Source organism: Eupeodes corollae, chromosome 1 (genome assembly GCF_945859685.1).
Source record: "Eupeodes corollae chromosome 1, idEupCoro1.1, whole genome shotgun sequence".
In the NCBI taxonomy this organism is placed as follows: Eukaryota; Metazoa; Arthropoda; class Insecta; order Diptera; family Syrphidae; genus Eupeodes; species Eupeodes corollae.
Genome location: NC_079147.1, coordinates 137,158,580 through 137,181,592, shown reverse-complemented (window position 1 = coordinate 137,181,592; position 23,013 = coordinate 137,158,580). Strand labels below are relative to the sequence as shown.

General features: G+C 35.2%; 1 protein-coding gene across 1 annotated transcript in view; it reads left to right on the top strand.

Moving 5' to 3' along the window:
- LOC129943244 (TATA-binding protein-associated factor 172) overlaps nt 1-21,375 on the top strand; it is a 53,783-nt gene extending 32,408 nt beyond the window's left edge. The window contains exons 10-16 of the mRNA XM_056052550.1: nt 6,157-6,363; nt 6,423-6,743; nt 6,826-7,039; nt 19,003-19,118; nt 19,180-20,309; nt 20,370-20,610; nt 20,672-21,375. Coding sequence (XP_055908525.1) covers nt 6,157-6,363; nt 6,423-6,743; nt 6,826-7,039; nt 19,003-19,118; nt 19,180-20,309; nt 20,370-20,610; nt 20,672-21,124 — 2,682 coding nt within the window. The 3' untranslated portion in view covers nt 21,125-21,375. The remainder of the gene's footprint in view (nt 1-6,156; nt 6,364-6,422; nt 6,744-6,825; nt 7,040-19,002; nt 19,119-19,179; nt 20,310-20,369; nt 20,611-20,671) is intronic.
- The last annotated feature ends 1,638 nt before the right edge of the window (nt 21,376-23,013 follow it).

The window sequence follows — 23,013 nt, the reverse complement described above, 5'->3', positions numbered from 1 at the left end:
ACAAGCAAAACCTCACATTGGGATTGGATCGAGTAATCCTATTTCGATCCGATCCAGGTCTATACGGCGCTAAATCCTGAATCAATTCTTCTTGTAGACGCTGTATGAGTGTCCCTGTGTTTCTCTTTGTTTGTTCTATGTAAACCAGATCGCGTTTCTCATTCTCTTTGCCTTTGCATTCAATTTTATACACTACGTTGTGTTGTTGTTTTTTTATTTTAGATTTGGTGTTGTGAAAATTGACTTAAGTGTCAAATTTGATTTATGAGAGAATAATATATTCTCTTTATTAATTTATTATTCTATGTAAATTTTTATCAGTTAAGTTTGGAATATATTGTTTTGAGAAGAACTTTTTTGCTTCTGTTTTGGTTCTTACTTGATTGTTATTGTTTTTTTCTTTTGATTCTGTTGATCTTTTTCTTAAAAGGTTGTTAATTATGTAGAATGGATAGTTTTTGTTTTTTTTTTGTTTCATATTTAGCGTCGCTGAGGTCCAAAACATTGTTTATGAATTGAATTCTGTGTTGAAGTTGGTTTAGAGTACCAATTATATGAAATTTTGTTGTTCTCTCTATGTAAGAGTAATCTCGTAAAGGCCCTAACTAACATTTTCACTATTTCGAGATAATGATGAAAACACTAAATCGTTATCCGCGACCTGAATGTAAAAAGTGAAAAATACCAAAAAATATTTTTTGTAAAGCTTTTTTATTGCTTTATTTTTTGGAATAGTTTTAAACTCAAAATTAATATTCATTTGGAAAACGAGGTAGATAGGGCTTTTTAGCTTTGGACGAAAACAAAAAAAAGGCCCTATGTACAATAATTTACGTTATACTTTATTAAAAATCCTTAATAAAACATGAAATAAGAATTCAAATTAAATAAGTTTATTTCAAACATTTTAGTTATGAGTTATGACTTCATACCTTTATATTTTAGAAAATTTAGCGTAATGAAATCCGACTCAAAGGATAATTTGTAGAACAAATGTTTGCTTCCTCTCTCTACTTTTATGCATGCTATATCGTGTAAATACGATCTTGGTGTGGATTTGTTTTTTTTTTGTATAAGGACGAGCAATCGGGCCAGTCTTAAAAATCCGATACAGACATTTGCTTAATGTAAACCTTTGAAGAGTTTGCGTGTTGAGCACAATCGAAGGAATCCTGGAAATCGTATAGTTTTAACTTCCGTTTTATAGAGAGTTCAACCTGATGGTGAAAGCTGTCAGCAGACATAACCGAGTGACCAGGTTCAAAGTTTAATGTTATTGATGTAGCAGATATCTCATTTGAATTGATAATCATTACAAGATATGAAAATAATGTCCAATTTTTATTTTGAGCCGCGCAATTATCAACCCATACACTTAAGTGTAATTTATCCCGATGATGCAAAAAGAAAGCGTTAAAAGTGCTTATAATATCTTCTTTCTTGTGTCCGGAATTACCGGACTGCCAAATTGCAGCAAATGGGATTTCTTTGCATTGCTGAATGAGCTCTTATATTGCTTTAACAATATTTGATTATCAAAAGTGCAATTTATTATTGTTTGGATTTTTTAAAAAATTATTTAAAAAATTATTTTAACAAAATTGTAATTACATTCTTAGCTTTTATCTAAATTAGTGCCTTTGGTACATATTTATGTATTTTTATAACTAAAATGATTGTAAATACCAACGATATGGCCGCCCATGTAGCGCAACTGTGATATATTTAATCAACAATCTATTTTAAAGTGTCTATCAAGAAGTATTATCTTGGCACTTTGGTATATTAGATTTTAAAATATTATTCTTTAAGAATAAGGTTGTTTAACACATATTTTACTTGCTTTCGATTACATAAAAGAATTAATACTTAGTACTAGTTAAAGAACGGTACAACCTCTACAACTACTGCTTACGTGTCACTTCATAACTAAAATCCAAAGCGCACAAGAGCCTGACTATAACCAACACATGAATAGCAATTTCTTGAACTTTAACGAAAAAAATAAACTGAACGGAATAACTCCATGTTTGCGCTGAAAGCTTGTAGGAAAGAAGGATACCTACCAATGACATTCTTTCACTATCATCATTAACATGTCATTATCTATATATCTGCATAAAGCTGAGCACACGAAGTGAACTATTCTATGTTCGTTTTAGACACCTACCTAACTACACAATCAATAGGTGATCGCTTTATAATTTAAACATACATATTCTCCCTCTTTCTTATCTTCAGATAATTTACTTTCCATCCTGGTTCTTCTAATGATGAAATGTCCTAGGATGAGTTGTGTGGATGAATTGCGGGTTTTTTTGACAGATCAAATGGCATTTATATCTTTGAAGACAAACTTATTTTACAGATATAAAGGGTGATTTTTTTGAGGTTAGGATTTTCATGCATTAGTATTTGACAGACCACGCGGGATTTCAGACATGGTGTCAAAGAGAAAGATGCTCAGTATGCTTTGACATTTCATCATGAATAGACTTACTAACGAGCAACGCTTGCAAATCATTGAATTTTATTACCAAAATCAGTGTTCGGTTCGAAATGTGTTTCGCGCTTTACGTCCGATTTATGGTCTACATAATCGACCAAGTGAGCAAACAATTAATGCGATTGTGACCAAGTTTCGCACTCAGTTTACTTTATTGGACATTAAACCAACCACACGAATGCGTACAGTGCGTACAGAAGAGAATATTGCGTCTGTTTCTGAGAGTGTTGCTGAAGACCGTGAAATGTCGATTCGTTGCCGATCGCAGCAATTGGGTTTGTGTTATTCGACCACATGGAAGATTTTACGCAAAGATCTTGGTGTAAAACCGTATAAAATACAGCTCGTGCAAGAACTGAAGCCGAACGATCTGCCACAACGTCGAATTTTCAGTGAATGGGCCCTAGAAAAGTTGGCAGAAAATCCGCTTTTTTATCGACAAATTTTGTTCAGCGATGAGGTTCATTTCTGGTTGAATGGCTACGTAAATAAGCAAAATTGCCGCATTTGGAGTGAAGAGCAACCAGAAGCCGTTCAAGAACTGCCCATGCATACCGAAAAATGCACTGTTTGGTGTGGTTTGTACGCTGGTGGAATCATTGGACCGTATTTTTTCAAAGATGCTGTTGGACGCAACGTTACGGTGAATGGCGATCGCTATCGTTCAATGCTAACAAACTTTTTGTTGCCAAAAATGGAAGAACTGAACTTGGTTGACATGTGGTTTCAACAAGATGGCACTACATGCCACACAGCTCGCGATTCTATGGCCATTTTGAGGGAAAACTTCGGAGAACAATTCATCTCAAGGAATGGACCGGTAAGTTGGCCACCAAGGTCATGCGATTTGACGCCTTTAGACTATTTTTTGTGGGGCTACGTCAAGTCTAAAGTCTACACAAATAAGCCAGCAACTATTCCAGCTTTGGAAGACAACATTTCCAAAGAAATTCGGGCTATTCCGGCCGAAATGCTCAAAAAAGTTACCCAAAATTGGACTTTCCGAATGGACCACCTAAGACGCAGCCGCGGTCAACATTTAAATGAAATTATCTTCAAAAAGTAAATGTCATGGACCAATCTAACGTTTCAAATAAAGAATCGATGAGATTTTGCAAATTGTATGCGTTTTTTTTTTTAATTTCTCAAGCTCTTAAAAAATCACCGTTTATTTTAAAATCTAATATAAGTACTTTTTTAAACAGACTTTTTGCATACAGTAGCAAGTTCGTGCGACCCAGTCGTGCATTTTATTATTTTCTGAATCACTACTATTTTCGGGAACATAATCTGAATCCACTTCAACCGATTTTTTTATTTTCATTTCTTATTTCTGTTTTCATTAACTTGATTTTTTTCTGTGATTAATATTTAAAGCTAAATTAACAAGCATTCTTGAACGGTTCATGTTTAATCACTTATTGTAAATAATATATATGAAAAAAAAATAATAATAAAGCCCTCTGCTAAAAACAAAACAACATTCGTTAAAGAGTTAAACAGGACCAAGCACGAAACGAGGTTACGACCTTTGCGTATCAAAATTTTCATTCAACTGAAGGCCAATAACGCACTCTCCAACAAAATCAAATTCTAAATTCGTAAAAAACTCGACAAGATTCAACACGTTACGAGGTTACAACCTTTTACATACAAAATTGCAGCCAGAAAAAAAGCCCTAACTACAAAAATTCTTGCATCGAAATTTATAAAAAGCCCTAACTGCCACATAGAGCTTTTTAAAAAAGAACATGAATATTATGCTTTCTCTATGCAGTGTATTATAAAAGGCCCTATGTGTTAGTTAGGGCTTTTTATAAATTTTGATGCACATGATTTGTGGTTAGGGCTTCTAGAAATTGTGTTTTTCTGGCTTATTTGAAGATTTAAGGTTAAGAAATGAATGTAGAAAATTCGGAGACAATGCCCTAACTCTAAATATGCAAAAAACTCAAAATCGGAAATTTTTTAGATAGGGCCTTTAGGAGATTATAGGCAGTATTGTTGTGCTCATTTTCTATTGTAAATTGGATTTTGTTGTGATATTCATTAAGAATATTGAGGATTATGTTTTTTTTTTTCTTTGACTTTGATGATGGCAAAGATATCATCTACGTATTTGGCTATAAATTTAATGTGTATTCCGATGTTGTTAAGTTGTTCTATGGTGTCGTCAAGTAGGTTGTCCAAAATAACGTCTGCAACTGTTGGGGAAAGGGGGTTTCCCATACTGAATGTTTGCAAATAGAATTTGTCGTCAAATTGAAAATAGTTGTTGGCTTGTAGACAAAAGTGCAGAAGCTGGAGAAACTTTGACTTTGGTATTTTTGTTTGATTCTTTATTACATCCCATTGTTTCAAGATGTTTTTAATAGATAAATATGTTGGTGTATAAGTAAATGGTGAAACTACAGCAAAAGAAACCATGACATTATCGTCGTCTAAAACTATATCAATTAGTTTTTCTTTTAGTTGGAAATATTTTTTGATGTTGTATTTGTCTGAAATGATATTTTTAACAATTGTCCGAATGTGTTTTGACAGACTATACATAGACATTCATAGACGATAATATTGGACGTAAAGGTAGACCGGGTTTGTGAATCTTTGGAAGTCTGTATAATCTCGGTGCTAAGGCAGCAGAGCAGTGCAATTTGTTTTTAAGCCAGCGGTCGATGTATTCATTTTTGAAGACTTCGTTTACAAGCGTATTATTTGTTGATTGTAGTTTTGTTGTTGGATCTAGTCTTATTGTTTTGTATGTGTTATTATCTTCAAGAAGTTTGTTAATTTTTTGGTCATAGTCTTGTATATACATTATTACTGTCTTGTTACCTTTGTCTGCTTTAGTTATTATAATGTTGTTTTTTTGTGTGGATATAAATTTTTTAGTTGTCGTGAATGTTTTTAGAATAAACTTTTCATTACTTGCTTAAGGTGGCGCTACAGTCCTGTGTGATTTAGGGCCTAAACTTTTCATTAGGTGTATTTTTAAGTGTTCTTTTATGTTCGGTTATTTTGGTAGCAATTTTGGATCTTGTTATTTCTTTTTCTGTGTCATCTTCTATTGTTTGGATGGTTTGTTCTATGTGTGCAATTATTTGTATTGGTTAAAAATTGGAGAAATCGCTGGGTAAAGCAAATTTGTCTCCCAATGAAAATAGCCATTTTGCTTCATTAGGAAATTCTATGTTGGTTTTATTGCCGAACCATTCTTCATTTAAAGTGATCCCGAAATCCTTTGCTTTACTTTCTTTCAATTTTTCCATTATCGAAGAATCTTCTTGGTTTGTTTCTGTAAAAATATGGTTGTATAAATGAGTTTGTTTTGAGACAAAAGTGCTGTATTCTATTTCGTTGAGCGTGGTTTTCATGTTATGTTTGTATGGAATATAGTTCTTTCTATTGTTCTGACGTTAATGTTTGTTTATGTTATTTCTAAATTAAAATCTTTAGTGTAAAGTTTTTGTTCAATTTTAACTAGTTGATTTTTTAGTTTTTCTGTGAATAAATTTTCAACACAATCAATTTTATTTTTTATTTCTACCTCATTTCAACATTAAATACAATAAAAATACCTCTCAAATAATTTGTTTCAACTAAATGCGTACTTTGTCATATTTATAATGTTTGTATCGTTTTTATTATAGTTGACTCCAGATCTTCCACTTGAAATGTCTCCTCAAACAAATGGAACGGATTCAAAAGATCATTACTACGGAATACTCACGCTATCAATACAACAGAAAATTGGTGGGAGTAACAACAATAACACTAACGCATCTAGAGGTCCGGGTAGACCTCCAACTATAGTTGAACTTCCGGCTGAGAATGGAAATCCCACTATCGATAGCAACGTAATATAAACTCTCAATTGAATTAGTTTCATTATATAATTAATTTAATTCTCTTTTAGGAAGCAAAACAATGTCGTATACAACGTATTGGGTCAACATACACGGTTGAGTTTATTTGTAAATATTTCGGAGTCAATTTGAATACAAAAGTTCCGGTTATCTGGCAAATCATGTTTGGTAAAATTGATAGTTTTCTTCTGGCCAATCCTACAATGGATTTGTTAAAGGATAAATTGGTAGATCCAATAGCCACAAATGATCTAATGACTGCGTTGCAGTTAATTGAAATAGCAGCTCCTTGCATTGATGTTAGCTTAAATGAAGAACTTTTTCAATTGCTTCCAAAATTGGGAGTGTTAATAACGCATCCATTAAAAGCCGTAAGTTATTTTTTTGAAGAGAATACTTTTTTCTTTAGTTAGGAGCCTTATTAAAAATGTATTTTCTTTATTATACCTGCAGGTGCGACACATGGTAGCACGTTGTATTGCAACTATTGGAAATATCGATATCTGTAAAACTATGAATTTCGTTGTTGATCATTTGATGGGTCTTCTAAAGAAAATTGAGAATGTCATATGTCGACAAGGTGCCATCGAGACTATTGAGAGAATGGTTGAGAAGTTGCAAATAAAAATGGTTCCTTATGTTGTACTTCTAGTCGTTCCATTACTTGGTAAGTTTTTTTTAAATCTTTATTTTTAATTAATTTCTTACCGTGTGTTAAATTAAAAAAAAAGACGTGGGTCACTCGAGGACTGCTGCCGTAAAGCTATTGCACAGCATTTTGTATGAACTTATAGTTTAAATATTTTAAAAATTTGAACAAAAATAACGATATTAAGAATGATTATCGAATTTCGCACGAGGTACATTTATATAGATTCATGTACATTATCTATACACCAAAAACAAAGGTAATGAATAGTACACGTGCTTGGTTTGATGGTTTCTGGTATATACATAATGAAGAATGAATTTATATATAAATATAAATCTAAATTGAGAATTTAAACTAAACCATTTTAATATCAAAAATGTCTGTTATATTTATAACAGTATTATATTTTCAATTACAAATAAGTTCTGCATTTGTGATAATAAGAAAATGTATATATATATAGAACTCACTCATTTTCTTTCACTATTTTTTCGTGACTTTCTTCATTAATAAATGCCCTTTTTTCGTTCATTTTCAAAACGCTTTTTACACAAATTTTACAAGTACAGCTATTCACTGTTGTACATAAATACCTATACACCTATATACTTTCTCATAAACAGCTGCTTATGTATTTGTCCGATTTGGGAGCAGCTCGTTTCGATTCGTGTGAGCTTCGTAGAGCCGTACAATACGTTTGCCGAACTGAAACGACGTTAGACGATGCATGGCCTTTAAGCCACACCCCCGTGCCGGTCGGAGTGGGTGGCGTTAGGTTTTTTTTGTTACGGAATTTCTGGATTCGGTCCCCGCGCTCAAGGCCTATTACTCTATTATATATTTAAGAAGTCGATTCTGAGATACCATTTTGATTCCAAAAAACTACTTCATAAATCTCAAATTTAACTGTTATTTAAAAATTTCAATTATTGTACGAGTGTTCTAAAAATCAGTTCAATGAACAACATCATTAGAATTACATATTATATTGTTTCATAAATCTTCAGAATACGATTTTTAACTTTAATCTAGTGTCTGAAAAGTAAGATCTAAGACGCCAAAATTAAGCACTAAACATACATGCACATTTTTCGTAAGTTAAATGTTCATATTTTTTATTTTTTTAGTCCAAAAGTTCCTTCTCCCATAGTTTTTTCTTATATTTTTACTCAATCTTTTCCCTCTAACCTTTTGATGCACCTTTTACAAATGACCCTGTATTTAATATGCGAACATCTATTAAACTCTCTCACCACACACCAGCAGCCATTTGTATTTTTTGTTTCTTCTTATCTTCCAAGTTCCAATCTGAGCAAACAATTGACAAACATAGTTCTCTCATAGTCTCCTTTTTCGTCATCACCCATCACACCACCCATTTATTTTCTCACGTTTAAAAAAGTGTATTCGTCCTATTTCGAAGCAGCTTTGTAGAGACGTACAATACGTCGCTAGTTGCACACAAGCACCGTGTCGAAGACTACCGAACTGAAAAGACGTTAGACGATACATTAAATTCAAGTGGGTGGTCGGAGTGGGTGGCGTTAGGTTTGTTTTGTTACGGAATTTCTGGATTCGGTCCCCGCGCTCAAGGCCCGAGATAGAATCTATGCCATAGCTTAAAATAAATTGAAAATAATCGCACCTTCCAAATAAAATAGATACAGAGAAGAAATTCGAACGAAAATAAAACATCACTCATCTTAATCTGCCAGTACATCCCACCTGTTTAAGCAATATATAGTACACTCGTTTAATCATGACTTTCCATCATTCTAAGGACTCCTCGAACCCATTTGTCACTAGGTCGCTATACACCACCTTTGTAAGACCAATTCTTGAATACGCTAGTCTCACAATCAGAACTCTCACTCCCAATCTATACAAAACACTCCGCTGTCTTTAGGAAATAATCTATTCTTTCCATCGTATGAAGATTGTTAAAAACTTATTAATCTACTTACCCTCCTTATAAATAGATTAGCCCTTAAATGCATTATTTTTTATTTAAAAAAAAAAAAATGGACGTGAATATGTTTATATATGATGCAAAAAATTGTTTCAAAAATCCTGTTTGTGAAATAACGGGTTTATTTGGAAAAATATATATCATTTTTGATACAACATGCATATAGGCTTCATTTAGACCTGTATTTGAAGAAATACAAAAAATTGCAAAAATGTGTGTTATTTAATTTGATAATTTGTATGAAGGAATTTATTAAAACAATCAACATTTTTTTACAACATAAGTGATCAGCAATACAAAATTGTTCAAATTTCAAACTCAATTACAATTTTATTTTTTTTACTTTTGTACATTGACCAAGACAAAATGTGGACTATGAAAAATCGATGTGATCTCGATGGTGGTTGATTGCAGAAGAGATCGAATTTATGCAAAAGTACATTGAAATCTTCTGCAGCAACGGAGGTACAATGTAAAGCAATTGTAGAGATTAACTTATCACCAAAGTTTAAACAAACAAAAGGATTAAGAGCATTATAACTGATTACAATACAAACATAGGGTATTATTGGAAATGTTTGGCAAATGAAACTAAAAATTTACAAATGAAAAATTAACCAAACAAAAAATTAGAAAAAAAAAAATGAATACAAAATAAAGTGTTGACATAATAAATTATAGTAATAATAAATCCATTCCAGAACACGCCGCCGCCCCCTGAAGGAATTTCAGGAACATGGTAAAAGAGCCAATTTTGTTATAGATCGTTTGAAAATGCCATTTTTGGTGCGAATAGACACCACTCGTACTAAATCGTCCTCTCCTGGATGAAGTTTCTCAACTCGTCCTAGTGCCCATTTTGATGGTGGCATATTGGGCTCTTTGACGACGACCAGATCACCAACTTCAAAATTCTTGGTTCGCTTTTGCCATTTAGGGCGTTGTTGTAGCGATGTTAGATAGTCCAAATGCCAACGACGCCAAAAGCCTTGGGCCATATTTTGAATAAGCTGCCATCGTCCAAGTCTATTAAGTGGAATCTCTAAACAGCTGGGCTCTGGTATTGCAGTATATGGTCTACCTATAAGTAAATGAGAGGGTGTTAATGGGTTCAAATCTGAGTCAGAGACAGAACAAAGGGGCCTAGAGTTTAATATGGCCTCAATTTGACACAGCAAGGTGGACAACTCTTCAAAGGTCAGAATAGTATTCCCTACAACTCTTCTAAGGTGCTGTTTCACACTTTTAACCCCCGCTTCCCAAATACCTCCAAAATGAGGACTTTGTGGAGGAATAAACTCCCATTTTATGCTTTCAGCTGCCAATGTTGTCGAAATGCGGTGATTATGTTCCTCGGATCGTACCAACGCATACCATTCTGACAATGTTCTTGCAGCTCCCTGGAAATTGGTGCCATTGTCTGAGTAGATGACGCTGCATTTTCCTCTTCTAGCGATAAATCGCCTTAATGCCGCCAAGAATGCATCTGTGGATAGATCGCTGACGACTTCCAAGTGCACAGCCTTTGTTGCCATGCAAATAAACAGCGCAAAGTATCCTTTCACGAACTTGGGTTTTCTTCCTCTGGATAGGCGAAGAGTGATTGGTCCAGCATAATCGCAACCGGTTCGATCGAAGGCAAAAGATGGTGAAAGTCTCGAAGAAGGCAAGTTTCCCATGAGCTGCGATGACGTGGCTTGACGTTGGCGAAAACATTCTATGCAATCGTGAACAACTTTTCGTATCAGGTTTCTGCTTCCAAGAATCCAAAACTCCTGCCTCACCAATGAAAAAAGCTCTGATACACCTGCGTGAAGGAATCTTACATGAGCATCCCTAAGAATCAACCTGGAAACCGGATGACCTTTTGGCAGGATAAGAGGGTGCTTTAGACTGAAAGGGACGTCAACGGCTTTTGAAATTCTGCCCCCAACACGAAGTAACCCGTTTTCATCCAGAAACGGTGACAATGAACTGAGTTTGGAGGTATTAGACACACACTTCTCAACTTTCAATGCCTTTATTTCATCTCCGAATTCGTCCTGTTGAGCCCATAGAAGACATTTCTGCTTTGCATAAAGCAGCTCTGATGAGCGCAAATCACCTTTAACTCGTTCTTCTGGAGGAAGTTGATTATTTCTAGCACGACGGACGAAAACTGCTACAATTCGAATGGCTCGGGACCACGAAGAGACTCGAGTCCCTAGTTTGTCTATGAGATTCTCCTGCACACACAACAAATTTGCAACCACAACTTCTTTCCTACCTTCAGGCACCTCATCTATTTCCATCCTGCAGATCTCGGCCAAGACTCAAAATCCATTGAAATCCAATCAGGACCTTTCCACCAAATTCCCAACTGCAACAACTTTTTGGGCTCGACACCTCTCGATGCACAATCAGCTGGGTTTTCTTCAGACCGAACATGGTTCCAATCAGAACGGGGAAGAACATCAAGAATCTGTGAAGTACGATTCGCAACAAAAGTATTCCAACGACGAGGGGGCGAAGAAAGCCACGCTAATACGATTTGGGAATCACAAAATACAAAAGTGTTGACGGATCTGACGTCCAACGAAGCACGAACCAATTCAATCAAACGACTTAACAAGAGAGCCCCACAAAGTTCTAGGCGAGGAATTGTAAGCTGTTTAACAGGGGCTACGCGAGTCTTAGCAGCAACCAGTTGAACCTCGATTTTCCCATTTTCAGCCACGCTTCGAGCGTAAACAACCGCGGAGTACGCTTTCTCGGATGCATCTGAAAATCTTATCAAGTCAAAACGCTTCAAATTCAAAGTGCACCTCCTCAAAATCTCGATCTTTTCGAAGTAGAGTAAATCGTTTCGGTAGCAAATCCATTTGTCAGCTACTTCAGTTGGCAGTAGATCATCCCATCCGATCTTCGTTTTATGCACCCATAACTCCTGAAACAGCATTTTTAACAAAATGGTGGCAGGAGCCAGGAAACCCAAAGGGTCAAAGATTTTTGAAATCTCTGACAACATCATTCGCTTAGTGGGTGCCAACGACGATTCCTTCTCTAACGAAATTTTGAAAGTGAAAACATCACGATGAGGAATCCAAACTAATCCGAGAACTTTCGTCCAATTTTCACGACTATCCAAATCAAGAGAAATGGTAACTTCTGAATCCAAACCTTTCAAAACCGGCCAACAATTTGAGCTCCATTTGCTCAACCGCAAACCTCCACAAGACAAAAGTTCAATCAACTCCCTTTTCAACTCCAAAATTCCTGCCACTGAATCCGACCCTGTCATGATGTCATCAACATAAAAATCATGCAAAATGGAATGCGAAGCAATCGGGAATTGATTGGAGTAATCTAAAGCGATTTGTTTTAGAACACGCATCGACAGAAATGGAGCTGGTGAGGTGCCGTAAGTGACGGTACGAAGCCTATAATGTTCAACAGGCTGATCAGGATTTTCTCGCCACACAATTCGTTGAAAATCCCGATGTTTGGTATCAATCCAAATTTGTCGGAACATTTTAACAATGTCGGCGCAAAAAACATACTTATGAATTCTAAACCTTAAACAAACATTTATTAGGTTACGCTGGAGTGGAGGCCCTGTGTGCAGCATCTCATTCAAGCTGTTACCCTTTCCGTCCTTATGAGATCCGTCAAAAACTACCCTTAGCTTGTTTGTGACAACAGCATGATGTGGCAAGTAGAAGGTCTTCCCAGAAGAAGGTTCTATCTCGTGTTCAGGAATACGTTCCATGTGCCCTAGATCCTGGTAAGCTTTCATAAAACGAGAGTATTCTAAACGAAGATCATCTTGCCGAGCGAAACGCCGTTCCATTGCAAATAACCTGGACAATGCTCCAGAAAGAGTATTACTAAAAACTATATCCTTGTGACTAAAAGGTAACTCAACAATGTATTTGTTATCAGGCGCACGAGAGAAAGTTTCAATAAAGTGAGTATCAGCAAAGTCGCCAGAATCCAAAGAATAATTATTTTGAAGTACCTCTTCAATTTCCCAAAACTATTTCATTTGAAAATCAACGTCCTCTTCCACCCCTATATGAAACGCAACGATTTCCTTGTCTGGAATACTTCCGGTTACTACCCACCCAAAAATAGTGTTGTAAGCAACCAAATTACCGGCTCCATCGTTGCGACGACCGTCACGCAAAATGCTCCAAGCTTTGTCAGATCCTAACAACACATCAATAGGACCTGGCGTGTTGAAACCTGGGTCAGCCAACTGCAAATCATCCAACAACAAGGTTCTATCAAAATCAAAAGGCAATAGAGGGGTTTTTGAAGTTATTCGATTTAAAATGAAGGCTTCAACTTCCAATTCGTTTGAATCCATACAAGAGCTAAGCTTAAGGCTCACAGCTCCTTGGGTAACACCAGCTTCAACGGAAGATATACCAGATATCGGAAGACGAGCGTGACGACGACGAAGACCTAATCGTTTCACTAAACTTTCTGTTACAAATGAAGCTTGAGATCCTGTGTCCAGCAGCATGCGACAACGTTGAGTTTTACCTAACGCATCCACGACCTGCACAACAACAGTGGGCAAAACACCAATTGGACGAATTTCATTTTGTGAATGATTACTAACAATCGCAGCCGTATTAGAAGGCGAAGGTGGTACTGTGTTCAGACTGCTAGTTTGATTACCTGACGAATCTAAATGCAATAAGACATGATGACGAACAGAGCAATGAGGACAGCGGGTCTTTGAACGACATCTCGAAGCGGAATGGCTGCTTCCTAAGCAACTGTAGCACAATTTCTGATCCCTAGCATAATTGCGACGAGACGTAATAGACAACGTGAGAAATTGAGGGCATTGTGGAAGAACATGGCTTTCTTTACACATGGGACACGACGGATTTGAAATTGCAAGGCTTTTAATATTTTTCGAGCCACTACCTGAAGCGAGACCAGGACGCGTCAATTGTTTATTCAAGCGAGTTTTCGTATCTTTTTCACGTTTAGTTTCACATGCTTCTAAGGCATCGCATCTTTCCTCCAAAAAATCGATAAGATCTTGAACCGTCACGGTTTCCGAATTATTAACATGAAGTGCCCAAGCCTTCCGCGTATTGAAAAAGTTCGTTTTGATTCGCACAAAACCCCTTCCACGCTTCTTCCAAACGTTCTAACCGAGTTTTTAAACTATCGATGTCGGCATCGACCATTTCCAAAATATACGTATGTGCACGTGTTATAGCACCTTTTAAATGACCCCGAGATTGCTTCAACAAATTCATCTTAAATAATCAATAAATAAATCTAACACGATTTTATCATTCGATTCCTCTAACAGCAAAATTCTATTAAACAGCCTAGCAAACATCAAAACCAGCAAAACAACAGCAACAGCAATCACCAAAAATTTGATACAATGTTACCTGGTATCAATGTCCAATTCAGCCAAATTTGCAACAACCACCATAAATCACCAAATTTGCTTTAATTTTACAAAATATCCGGCTCGTTAGGACCAACTTTGATCAGCAATACAAAATTGTTCAAATTTCAAACTCAATTACAATTTTATTTTTTTTACTTTTGTACATTGACCAAGACAAAATGTGGACTATGAAAAATCGATGTGATCTCGATGGTGGTTGATTGCAGAAGAGATCGAATTTATGCAAAAGTACAATGAAATCTTCTGCAGCAACGGAGGTACAATGTAAAGCAATTGTAGAGATTAACTTATCACCAAAGTTTAAACAAACAAAAGGATTAAGAGCATTATAACTGATTACAATACAAACATAGGGTATTATTGGAAATGTTTGGCAAATGAAACTAAAAATTTACAAATGAAAAATTAACCAAACAAAAAATTAGAAAAAAAAAAAAATGAATACAAAATAAAGTGTTGACATAATAAATTATAGTAATAATAAATCCATTCCAGAACAATAAGTAAACCTTACATTTTTCACACATATTGCTACTCTAAAGCTTACATCCTGGCATCATGCGCATGAGGTTGTTCTGTCGTGTTTGCTTGCGATTAGTTCCATCATGTATCACATCCGTTGACGGAACAACCTGCAACAAGGGCTAGTTCCTCCAAAAAACTACTGCTTCTTCTGGGCCGACCCCTTGTTGGCTGATTGTGTGCCTTATATTTACAAAGCGTAAGTAAGCGGCAAGTTCGCTTCTAAAATCGACAAGATTCAAAATTTCTTTCGGTCCTTTCCCTTTCCTAGACGAAACTTGCTTGTATGAGACACATGAGTTTATCACAGTAAGGTCCAGGAGGTAATAGAAAAGTCTCAAGTACCATTTTCTACTTTTCATGCGGATACGGTACCGTCCCAAGTACGAATCCATCAAATCCGCCCCGCCCATATGGGCGTTGTATTCTTTGACGATTTCTGGACATGGTAAATTTTTTCTTCTCTTTTCAGTTTAGTCGTACCTTTCTATGCTTGAAACACGATCTGCACCAATATACGTTGACAAAAAAGTTACTTGTTTGTTATCCTTCCAGTCCTTCATAACTTTGACGTATTCTTCGTACGATCCTCTTGACACCGATTTTGCCATAACTTCTTGCTTCGTCGGCAGCTTACAATTTTTGTCCAAGGCTTTGCATAGTCCCCAGACATAAAATTCCTTCTTTGGAAATGTAATACATAAGTGGCAGGGACCTGTAGAAATTGTCAAAATAAACAATGTGATTGACTCTTCTTTCTATTCACAACATTTCCAACCGCTCCAACGTCCATCTCATTTTCCAACATGGGATCATTGTCTTTTCCAGAATAGATGATGAACTTATAGGCATATCCCGTCAATGAACACAGCATATACAATTTTCAGTTTCAGGGGCAAATATTGTTTCATGAAATGACCAATTTTAGTGGCACACGTTTGCTGATGAATAGAGAGTCACTGATCCATGAGTACACTTCCATACCTTTCGTTGAGGTTGTCTATCACTGGAAGAACCTAATCGAGCCTGTCATGATTGGAGCCGTTTACAGGCCTGTCGTTGAAATGCAGAATTCTTCTTATTTTTTCGATTCGTTTCACCGTCATAGTTTCTTTTATGCCCTGAAGTCCATGTTTATTACTCCAATATGAACGAACACTTGGATAATGATAGACTGGCATGAAAATCAAAATCCCCATGTACTTGCGAAATTCACAAGCTTTCACGCAATCAGGACGATCAGGTGCTTCTGAACTGAAAATCTATTTGATTCTGTGGCTATTTTATCGATAAAATCAGACGTAAAAATATAAGAAAAGAATGAATCTGAGTTTCGAGTTCCATTATCTGTGATAGGAAGTCGTTGCGACCGTGAAATTTTATTTTTTCTTCATCATGCACAAGCGATTTTTTTTCCAAATTAGCCATTGAATGTCAATGCGCTTAGGCACAAATCGACGAGAGCTACTTGGACCTGATTCATTGTTTACGAGTATTACTGGCGGCGGCCAACCGTCTTCATCTTCAACCAACGGAACAATATGCTCTTGGTTTTCAGGGGCAGCCTCCTCATTTGCACTACAAGTTCATGGTCATTTTTATTTGCAACTTAATTTTCAAAAAATCACCAGGGTACGATCTTATAACTGCTCAGGTTCTGAAAGAAATGCCTCTTATAGCCTTCAAGAAACTCCAATTTATAATAAACGCATGCCTTAAACTAAGATATGTGCCACATCATTGGAAAATTGCGGAAGTCATTGTTATACCTAAACAAGGTAAGCCACCAACAGAAGTTACATCTTACAGACCAATATCGCTTATACCAATCATGGCAAAAGTTTTTGAAAAACTGCTACTTAAAAGGCTTAACAAAATAATTGAAGAAAGAAGACTAATTCCGAGCCATCAGTTTGGATTTAGAAATAAACATTCCACGATAGACCAAGTGCATCGAATTACGGATGTTGTGGAAAAGGCACTTGAAGAAAAACAAGTATGCTCGTCTGTATTCTTAGATGTTGCTCAAGCTTTTGACAAGGTTTGGCACTTGGGACTTGAGTACAAACTGCATAGGGACTTCCCCAGGCAGTACTACGAAATACTGAAATCCTACGTTACGAACCGACTCTTTAGAGTACGGTACGACCAAAATTACTCGGAACTTAAGAAAATTGAAGCCGGTGTACCACAAGGAAGTGTCCTAGGACCAACCCTGTATCTGTTATATACAAGGGATATTCCAGTGGACATCAACGCTATCATGGCCACCTTTGCTGATGATACTGCAATATTGGTGCCAGATAAATCCGTTACGAAGGCTACACAAAAATTGCAAAATGCAGTCGATAAAGTTAGTGATTGGACGCACAAATGGCGTATCAAATTAAACGAAACAAAATCGACGCATATAAACTTTACAAACAAAAACATAAACAATGTTCCAATTTTTATAAACAGTACAGAAGTACCTTACTCCAATACCGCCAAATACCTTGGAATGAATTTGGATGCAAAGCTTAGATGGAAAGAACACATCAAAAAGAAAAGAGAAGAACTAAACTTGAAGTACAGAAAAATGTACTGGTTAATAGGAAAGAACTCTGACCTATCTATCCAGAACAAACTAATGTTATATAAGCAAGTATTGAAACCCGTTTGGACATATGGCATCCAACTATGGGGCTGTACAAAGAAAACAAATGCTGAACCCATCCAAAAATTCCAAAGCAAGGTCCTTCGTGGAATAATAAATGCCCCTTGGTATATAAGAAATAGCGATCTACATCGTGACCTTCAAATTGAAATGGTTACAGAAGTGGTTAAGAAACACGCTGTATCACACAATAAGCGGCTGCAAAGTCATACTAACTCTGAAATGGAGACCGTATTAAATGTACGAGACAATGTTCGGAGATTAAGAAGAACCAAGCCTCATGAGCTGATGGGCTAAAAGCTACGGGAAAGTGTTATAACCTTAAACTTCCCCCAATGCGATTTTAAAAATTAAGAAATAAAAATCATTTGTCGATCTTTCATAGATTGGTCCTGATTCACCGGTGGTTTTAGTGCGGTAAGAGTCCCACACTACTCGGTACCGATTCTTACCGAGTGTCTTTTGAAGATTTCCATCGGATATAAAAAAAAAAAAAAAAAATAAAAAAAAAAAAAAAAAAAAAAAAAAAAAACTTAATTTTCGAGGAGCGCTTCCAGCTGCGAACGTGTCAACAACTCTCAAGATCATCTTCATCAACGTCATCGTCATCCTCTTTCTAATTTCCTCAAAAAATTGACGATATCCCTATCACTATCCAAAAGTATTTTTCGTGCCATTCTATAAAAAAAGAAAACATTTACAATTTTGCCTAAAAACATCTAGTTCAAAACAAGTCCTTACTGCATGAAGTATGTATCATTTTTGATGCAGACACTAAAACACTTGTATTTCATTTGAAAAATCAAAATCAATGTAAAACTACCATGAATTTATATTATCAAAATACTAACCTTACTTGAATTTATTTTTTGGATAAATTCTTTCCACTGTAATAAAACTTTTTTTTTCAATTTTTCTTTATTAATTTATATCTTTAGTCACAGAATCAGTCTTTTTCTTCTTCGTATCCAAACTTCATTAATCTCCAAAAATTACAAGATGGCTTCATTTTCTGCCTTCCACTTGTTTTTCCTCTGTTTCTTGTCCGGCATTGCCAGATTATAATCTTTTGTGAGAAGGCCGAGAGGTGGCGTTTGGAACATAGGAAAGAAACCATTTACATTAAATATAACAATATAAAAATAACAGCAAAAAAAAACTATTACACCACAAAATTAATTTATATTAAAAAAGAAAGTTTTTAATTTCACTCTTTTACCAAATTGCTGCCTACGAGTCAATTATAACGTATAAACCACTGTTAACGGATCGATCATGATTTGTTTTTTTTTTTTTTTTAGTCTAGAAATATTTGTTCTCTCTTATAAAAAATTCCGTTTGTTGTTGATTTGAACATGTCGTACCAATCAAAATTACACTTTTTAACTTGTTTTTTTTTTTTTTAGGTTGCATGAGCGATCCAGATGAGTCAGTCCGTTTATTATCAACACATTGCTTTGCTACGCTAATTCAACTAATGCCTCTGGATAGTAAATTAAGTAAAACAGAAATAGCTTCAAAGGTATATACACGTGCATAAATATTTCCTTTTCCTAGTTAAGATTGTATATTCTTTTCTATAGGAACTTCAAGCCCGAAAAACTCGAGATCGGGAATTTTTGGATTATTTATTTGCGCCAAAAACCATTCCAGATTTTAAGGTTCCTGTACCAATAACTGTAGAGTTGCGATCTTATCAGCAAGCCGGTGTTAACTGGCTTTGGTTTCTTAACAAATATAATTTACATGGAATTCTATGCGATGACATGGGCCTGGGCAAAACACTTCAGGCGATATGTATTTTGGCAGGAGATCACCATCAGCGGATAGCAGAAAAATGCACCGAATTGCCGAGCCTTGTTATCTGTCCACCAACTTTGACCGGCCATTGGGTATATGAAGTTGAGAAATTTCTAAAATCATCCTTCCTAAGACCATTGCACTACGTCGGCTTGCCCGGAGGACGTGAAAAGCTAAGACCGAAAATCGGCAAATGTAATTTAGTGGTTGCCTCATATGACACCGTCCGAAAAGACATTGAATATTTTAGTACGGTCCATTGGAATTATTGTATTCTCGATGAAGGGCACATCATTAAAAATGGCAAAACCAAAAGCTCGAAAGCCATCAAGCAATTAAAAGCCAATCATCGTTTGATTCTCTCAGGGACTCCAATTCAAAATAACGTCCTAGAGCTGTGGTCATTGTTTGATTTCCTCATGCCTGGGTTCTTAGGAACAGAAAAACAATTCATTGCTCGTTTTAGTCGTCCAATTTTATCTAGTCGTGATTCAAAGAGTTCCCCCAAAGAACAGGAGGCCGGGGTACTTGCTATGGAATCTTTGCATCGTCAGATATTGCCATTTTTATTGCGAAGAGTCAAAGAGGATGTGTTAACCGATCTTCCACCAAAAATAACCCAAGACTTGTTGTGCGAATTGAGTCCTCTGCAGGAACGTCTCTACGAGGACTTTAGTCGAACACATTTGAATTCAGAACTAAAAGACTGTTTGGCAAATCTCGGCGAAAGTGAAAATCTAAATAAGAAAACGCATATATTCTATGCATTGCGTTATTTGCAAAATGTCTGCAACCATCCGAAACTTGTCCTGCTCCCTAGTCATCCAGAATATTCTAAGATAACGCAAGAACTAAGCCAGTATAATAGTTGCTTGAACGATATTGAGCATTCAGCAAAGCTGCCTGCTTTAAAGTGAGTCTTTTTATTTTGTTCAACTTAATATTTTTAATTTAATTTTAAATTTTTAAACAGACAACTTCTATTAGACTGTGGGATTGGAGTTGAAACGGAAAGTGTAAACCAACATCGTGCTCTGATATTCTGTCAACTTAAAGCGATGTTGAATATTGTGGAGAACGATCTGCTGAAGAAACATTTACCTTCTGTTTCGTATTTAAGATTGGACGGAAGTGTACCAGCATCATGCAGACAAGAAATTGTGAATAATTTCAATAGCGATCCTAGTATCGATGTTTTGTTATTAACGACTCAGGTAATACAATTCAAAAGTAATTAAATTACTTTCCAACTTTCATAAACTTTTTGTGTCTCAGGTTGGAGGATTGGGCTTGAATTTAACAGGAGCCGATACAGTTATCTTTGTCGAACATGATTGGAATCCCATGAAAGATTTGCAGGCAATGGATCGTGCACATCGTATTGGTCAAAAGAAAGTTGTTAACGTTTATCGCTTGATTACCCGAAAATCTCTCGAAGAAAAAATTATGGGATTACAAAAATTCAAAATTTTAACAGCAAATACAGTAGTTAGTGCTGAAAATGCCTCCATGGATACAATGGCCACAGAACAGTTATTTGATCTCTTCAATTTAAGTGACAACAAGCTAAAAGGTGGCACTGGCGATGCAACTAATGCATCTACGAGTAATTCAAGTGGACAAATGTCTGTGGCAAGTGTTATTGAAAATCTTCCAGAACTGTGGTCCGAAAATCAATATGACGAGGAATATGATATAACCCAGTTTGTGCAGGGATTAAAAAAGTAACATATCTTCAATCATGCCGCCTCCACAAAACCGAATGGGGAGATATTTTCATACCCAGTATAGAATATAAAGCTTTCAAAATGAGTTTTGAAGAAGTGTTGCTTTTTTTAAAGTAGGTATCTCTTCCCCAGTTTCAGTTGCTCCGACTACACTTTAAACTACGATAGATTTAATAATTTATTCTCATTTCATCTGTATACACTTTTTTTCTATTTTTAAAGAACGAATAAAAGTGAATTTATGAAAATTAAGTGAAGCATTGTTTTTTGTTTTCAGTATTTTATTGACATGTGTTTATTTAGAGCTTTGTTATCAGAAGGTTATTCTTCTCAAGTTCGGTATTAAAAAATTAGGTGGGGAAACAGTCCGTTGAGAACTAGGGCCTAATGATCTTCAACTCGCAACTGTACCTGTGTGCGAGTTATTTTAGTAAGAAATAAGAACGCTAATTACTAAAAATTGAATCAACCGTTTTTTAACTTCCCATAGGAAGTTATTGTAATGGGTTCGATTTGTCAAATTGAAAATCTTAACATTTCTCGACGTTTCAAGGTCCCTAGAGTCGAAATAAATTTGTTTTTAGAAGGATGTCTGTGCGTGTGTGCGTACTTTCGTACGTCCGTTCGTTCGCGACGTTTTTTCGTTGTCCATAGCTCAAGAACCAGAAGAGATATCGGCTTCAAATACATTTTGTTATACAGATAAAAAGGCAGAAAGCACTCTTAATAAAATTGCATGGGCGGTTTTTTTTACCATACCAGTTTAAAAAAAGGTGAAAATATTGGTCAACTCTTAATATCTTACGAACCAAAAACGCTAGAGACTTGAATTAAATTTTATATAATATATTGTTACGTGATACCAAACCAATATATTTAAAAAAAAAATCCAATTACCGTTTTTTTTTTTATAAATCAGAAAAACTGACAAAAAAAAATTGTCACCTCGAAAATTTTACGAATTAAATCCAAAACGATTTTGTGCAACGAAAAATAAAGTTTTTAACATCTGGTAAAATTTTAAGAAACATCGAATTGACAGTTTTTTTTCAAAAATGTTTTGGTAAAAATTGATTTTCGACTCAAATATCTTTTCAAAACTTTAAGATTATGACTTTTAGGTAATTTACAAGAAATATTGTTTTCAAAATTCGAAACAATTTTGAGAAAAATCGAATCGTAAGTTTTTTTAAAATTAATTAATTAATAAAAGTTGATAAAAATTGATTGATAAAAGTTGATAAAAATTGATTTTCGCTCAAATATCTTTTCAAAACTTTGAGATATTGGCTTTAAACTACTTTTATCTTTTAAAAAATATTGTTGTCAACACTCAGTAAAATTTTTGAGAAAAATCTAGTTGACAGTTTTTTAACAAAAAATAAAAACCTAAACAAAAAAATTAATAAAAGTTGGCAAAATTGATTTTCGACTCAAATATCTTTTCCAAACTTTGAGATATTGACTTTAAACTACTTTTATCTTTGAAAAAATATTGTTTTCAACATCCAGTAAAATTTTGAGAAAAATCTAATTGACAGTTTTTTTTTAAATATATTTTCAAAGCTTTAAGATAGATTATGGCTTCCAGCTAATTTTAACTTACAAAAAATATTGTTTTCAACATTCGAAACAATTTTGAGAAAAATCGAATGGTAAGTTTTTTTTTACAAACATTAAAAACCTAAACAAAAAAATTAATAAAAGTTGGCAAAATTGATTATCGACTCATATATCTTTTTCAAGCTTTGAGATATTGACTTTAAACTACTTTTATCTTTGAAAAAATATTGTTTTCAATATTCAGTAAATTTTGAAAAAAATCGCATTGACAGTTGTTTTAACAAAAAAAAAGAGGCTGGGATGCGACCCACACTGATAACTTCCCAT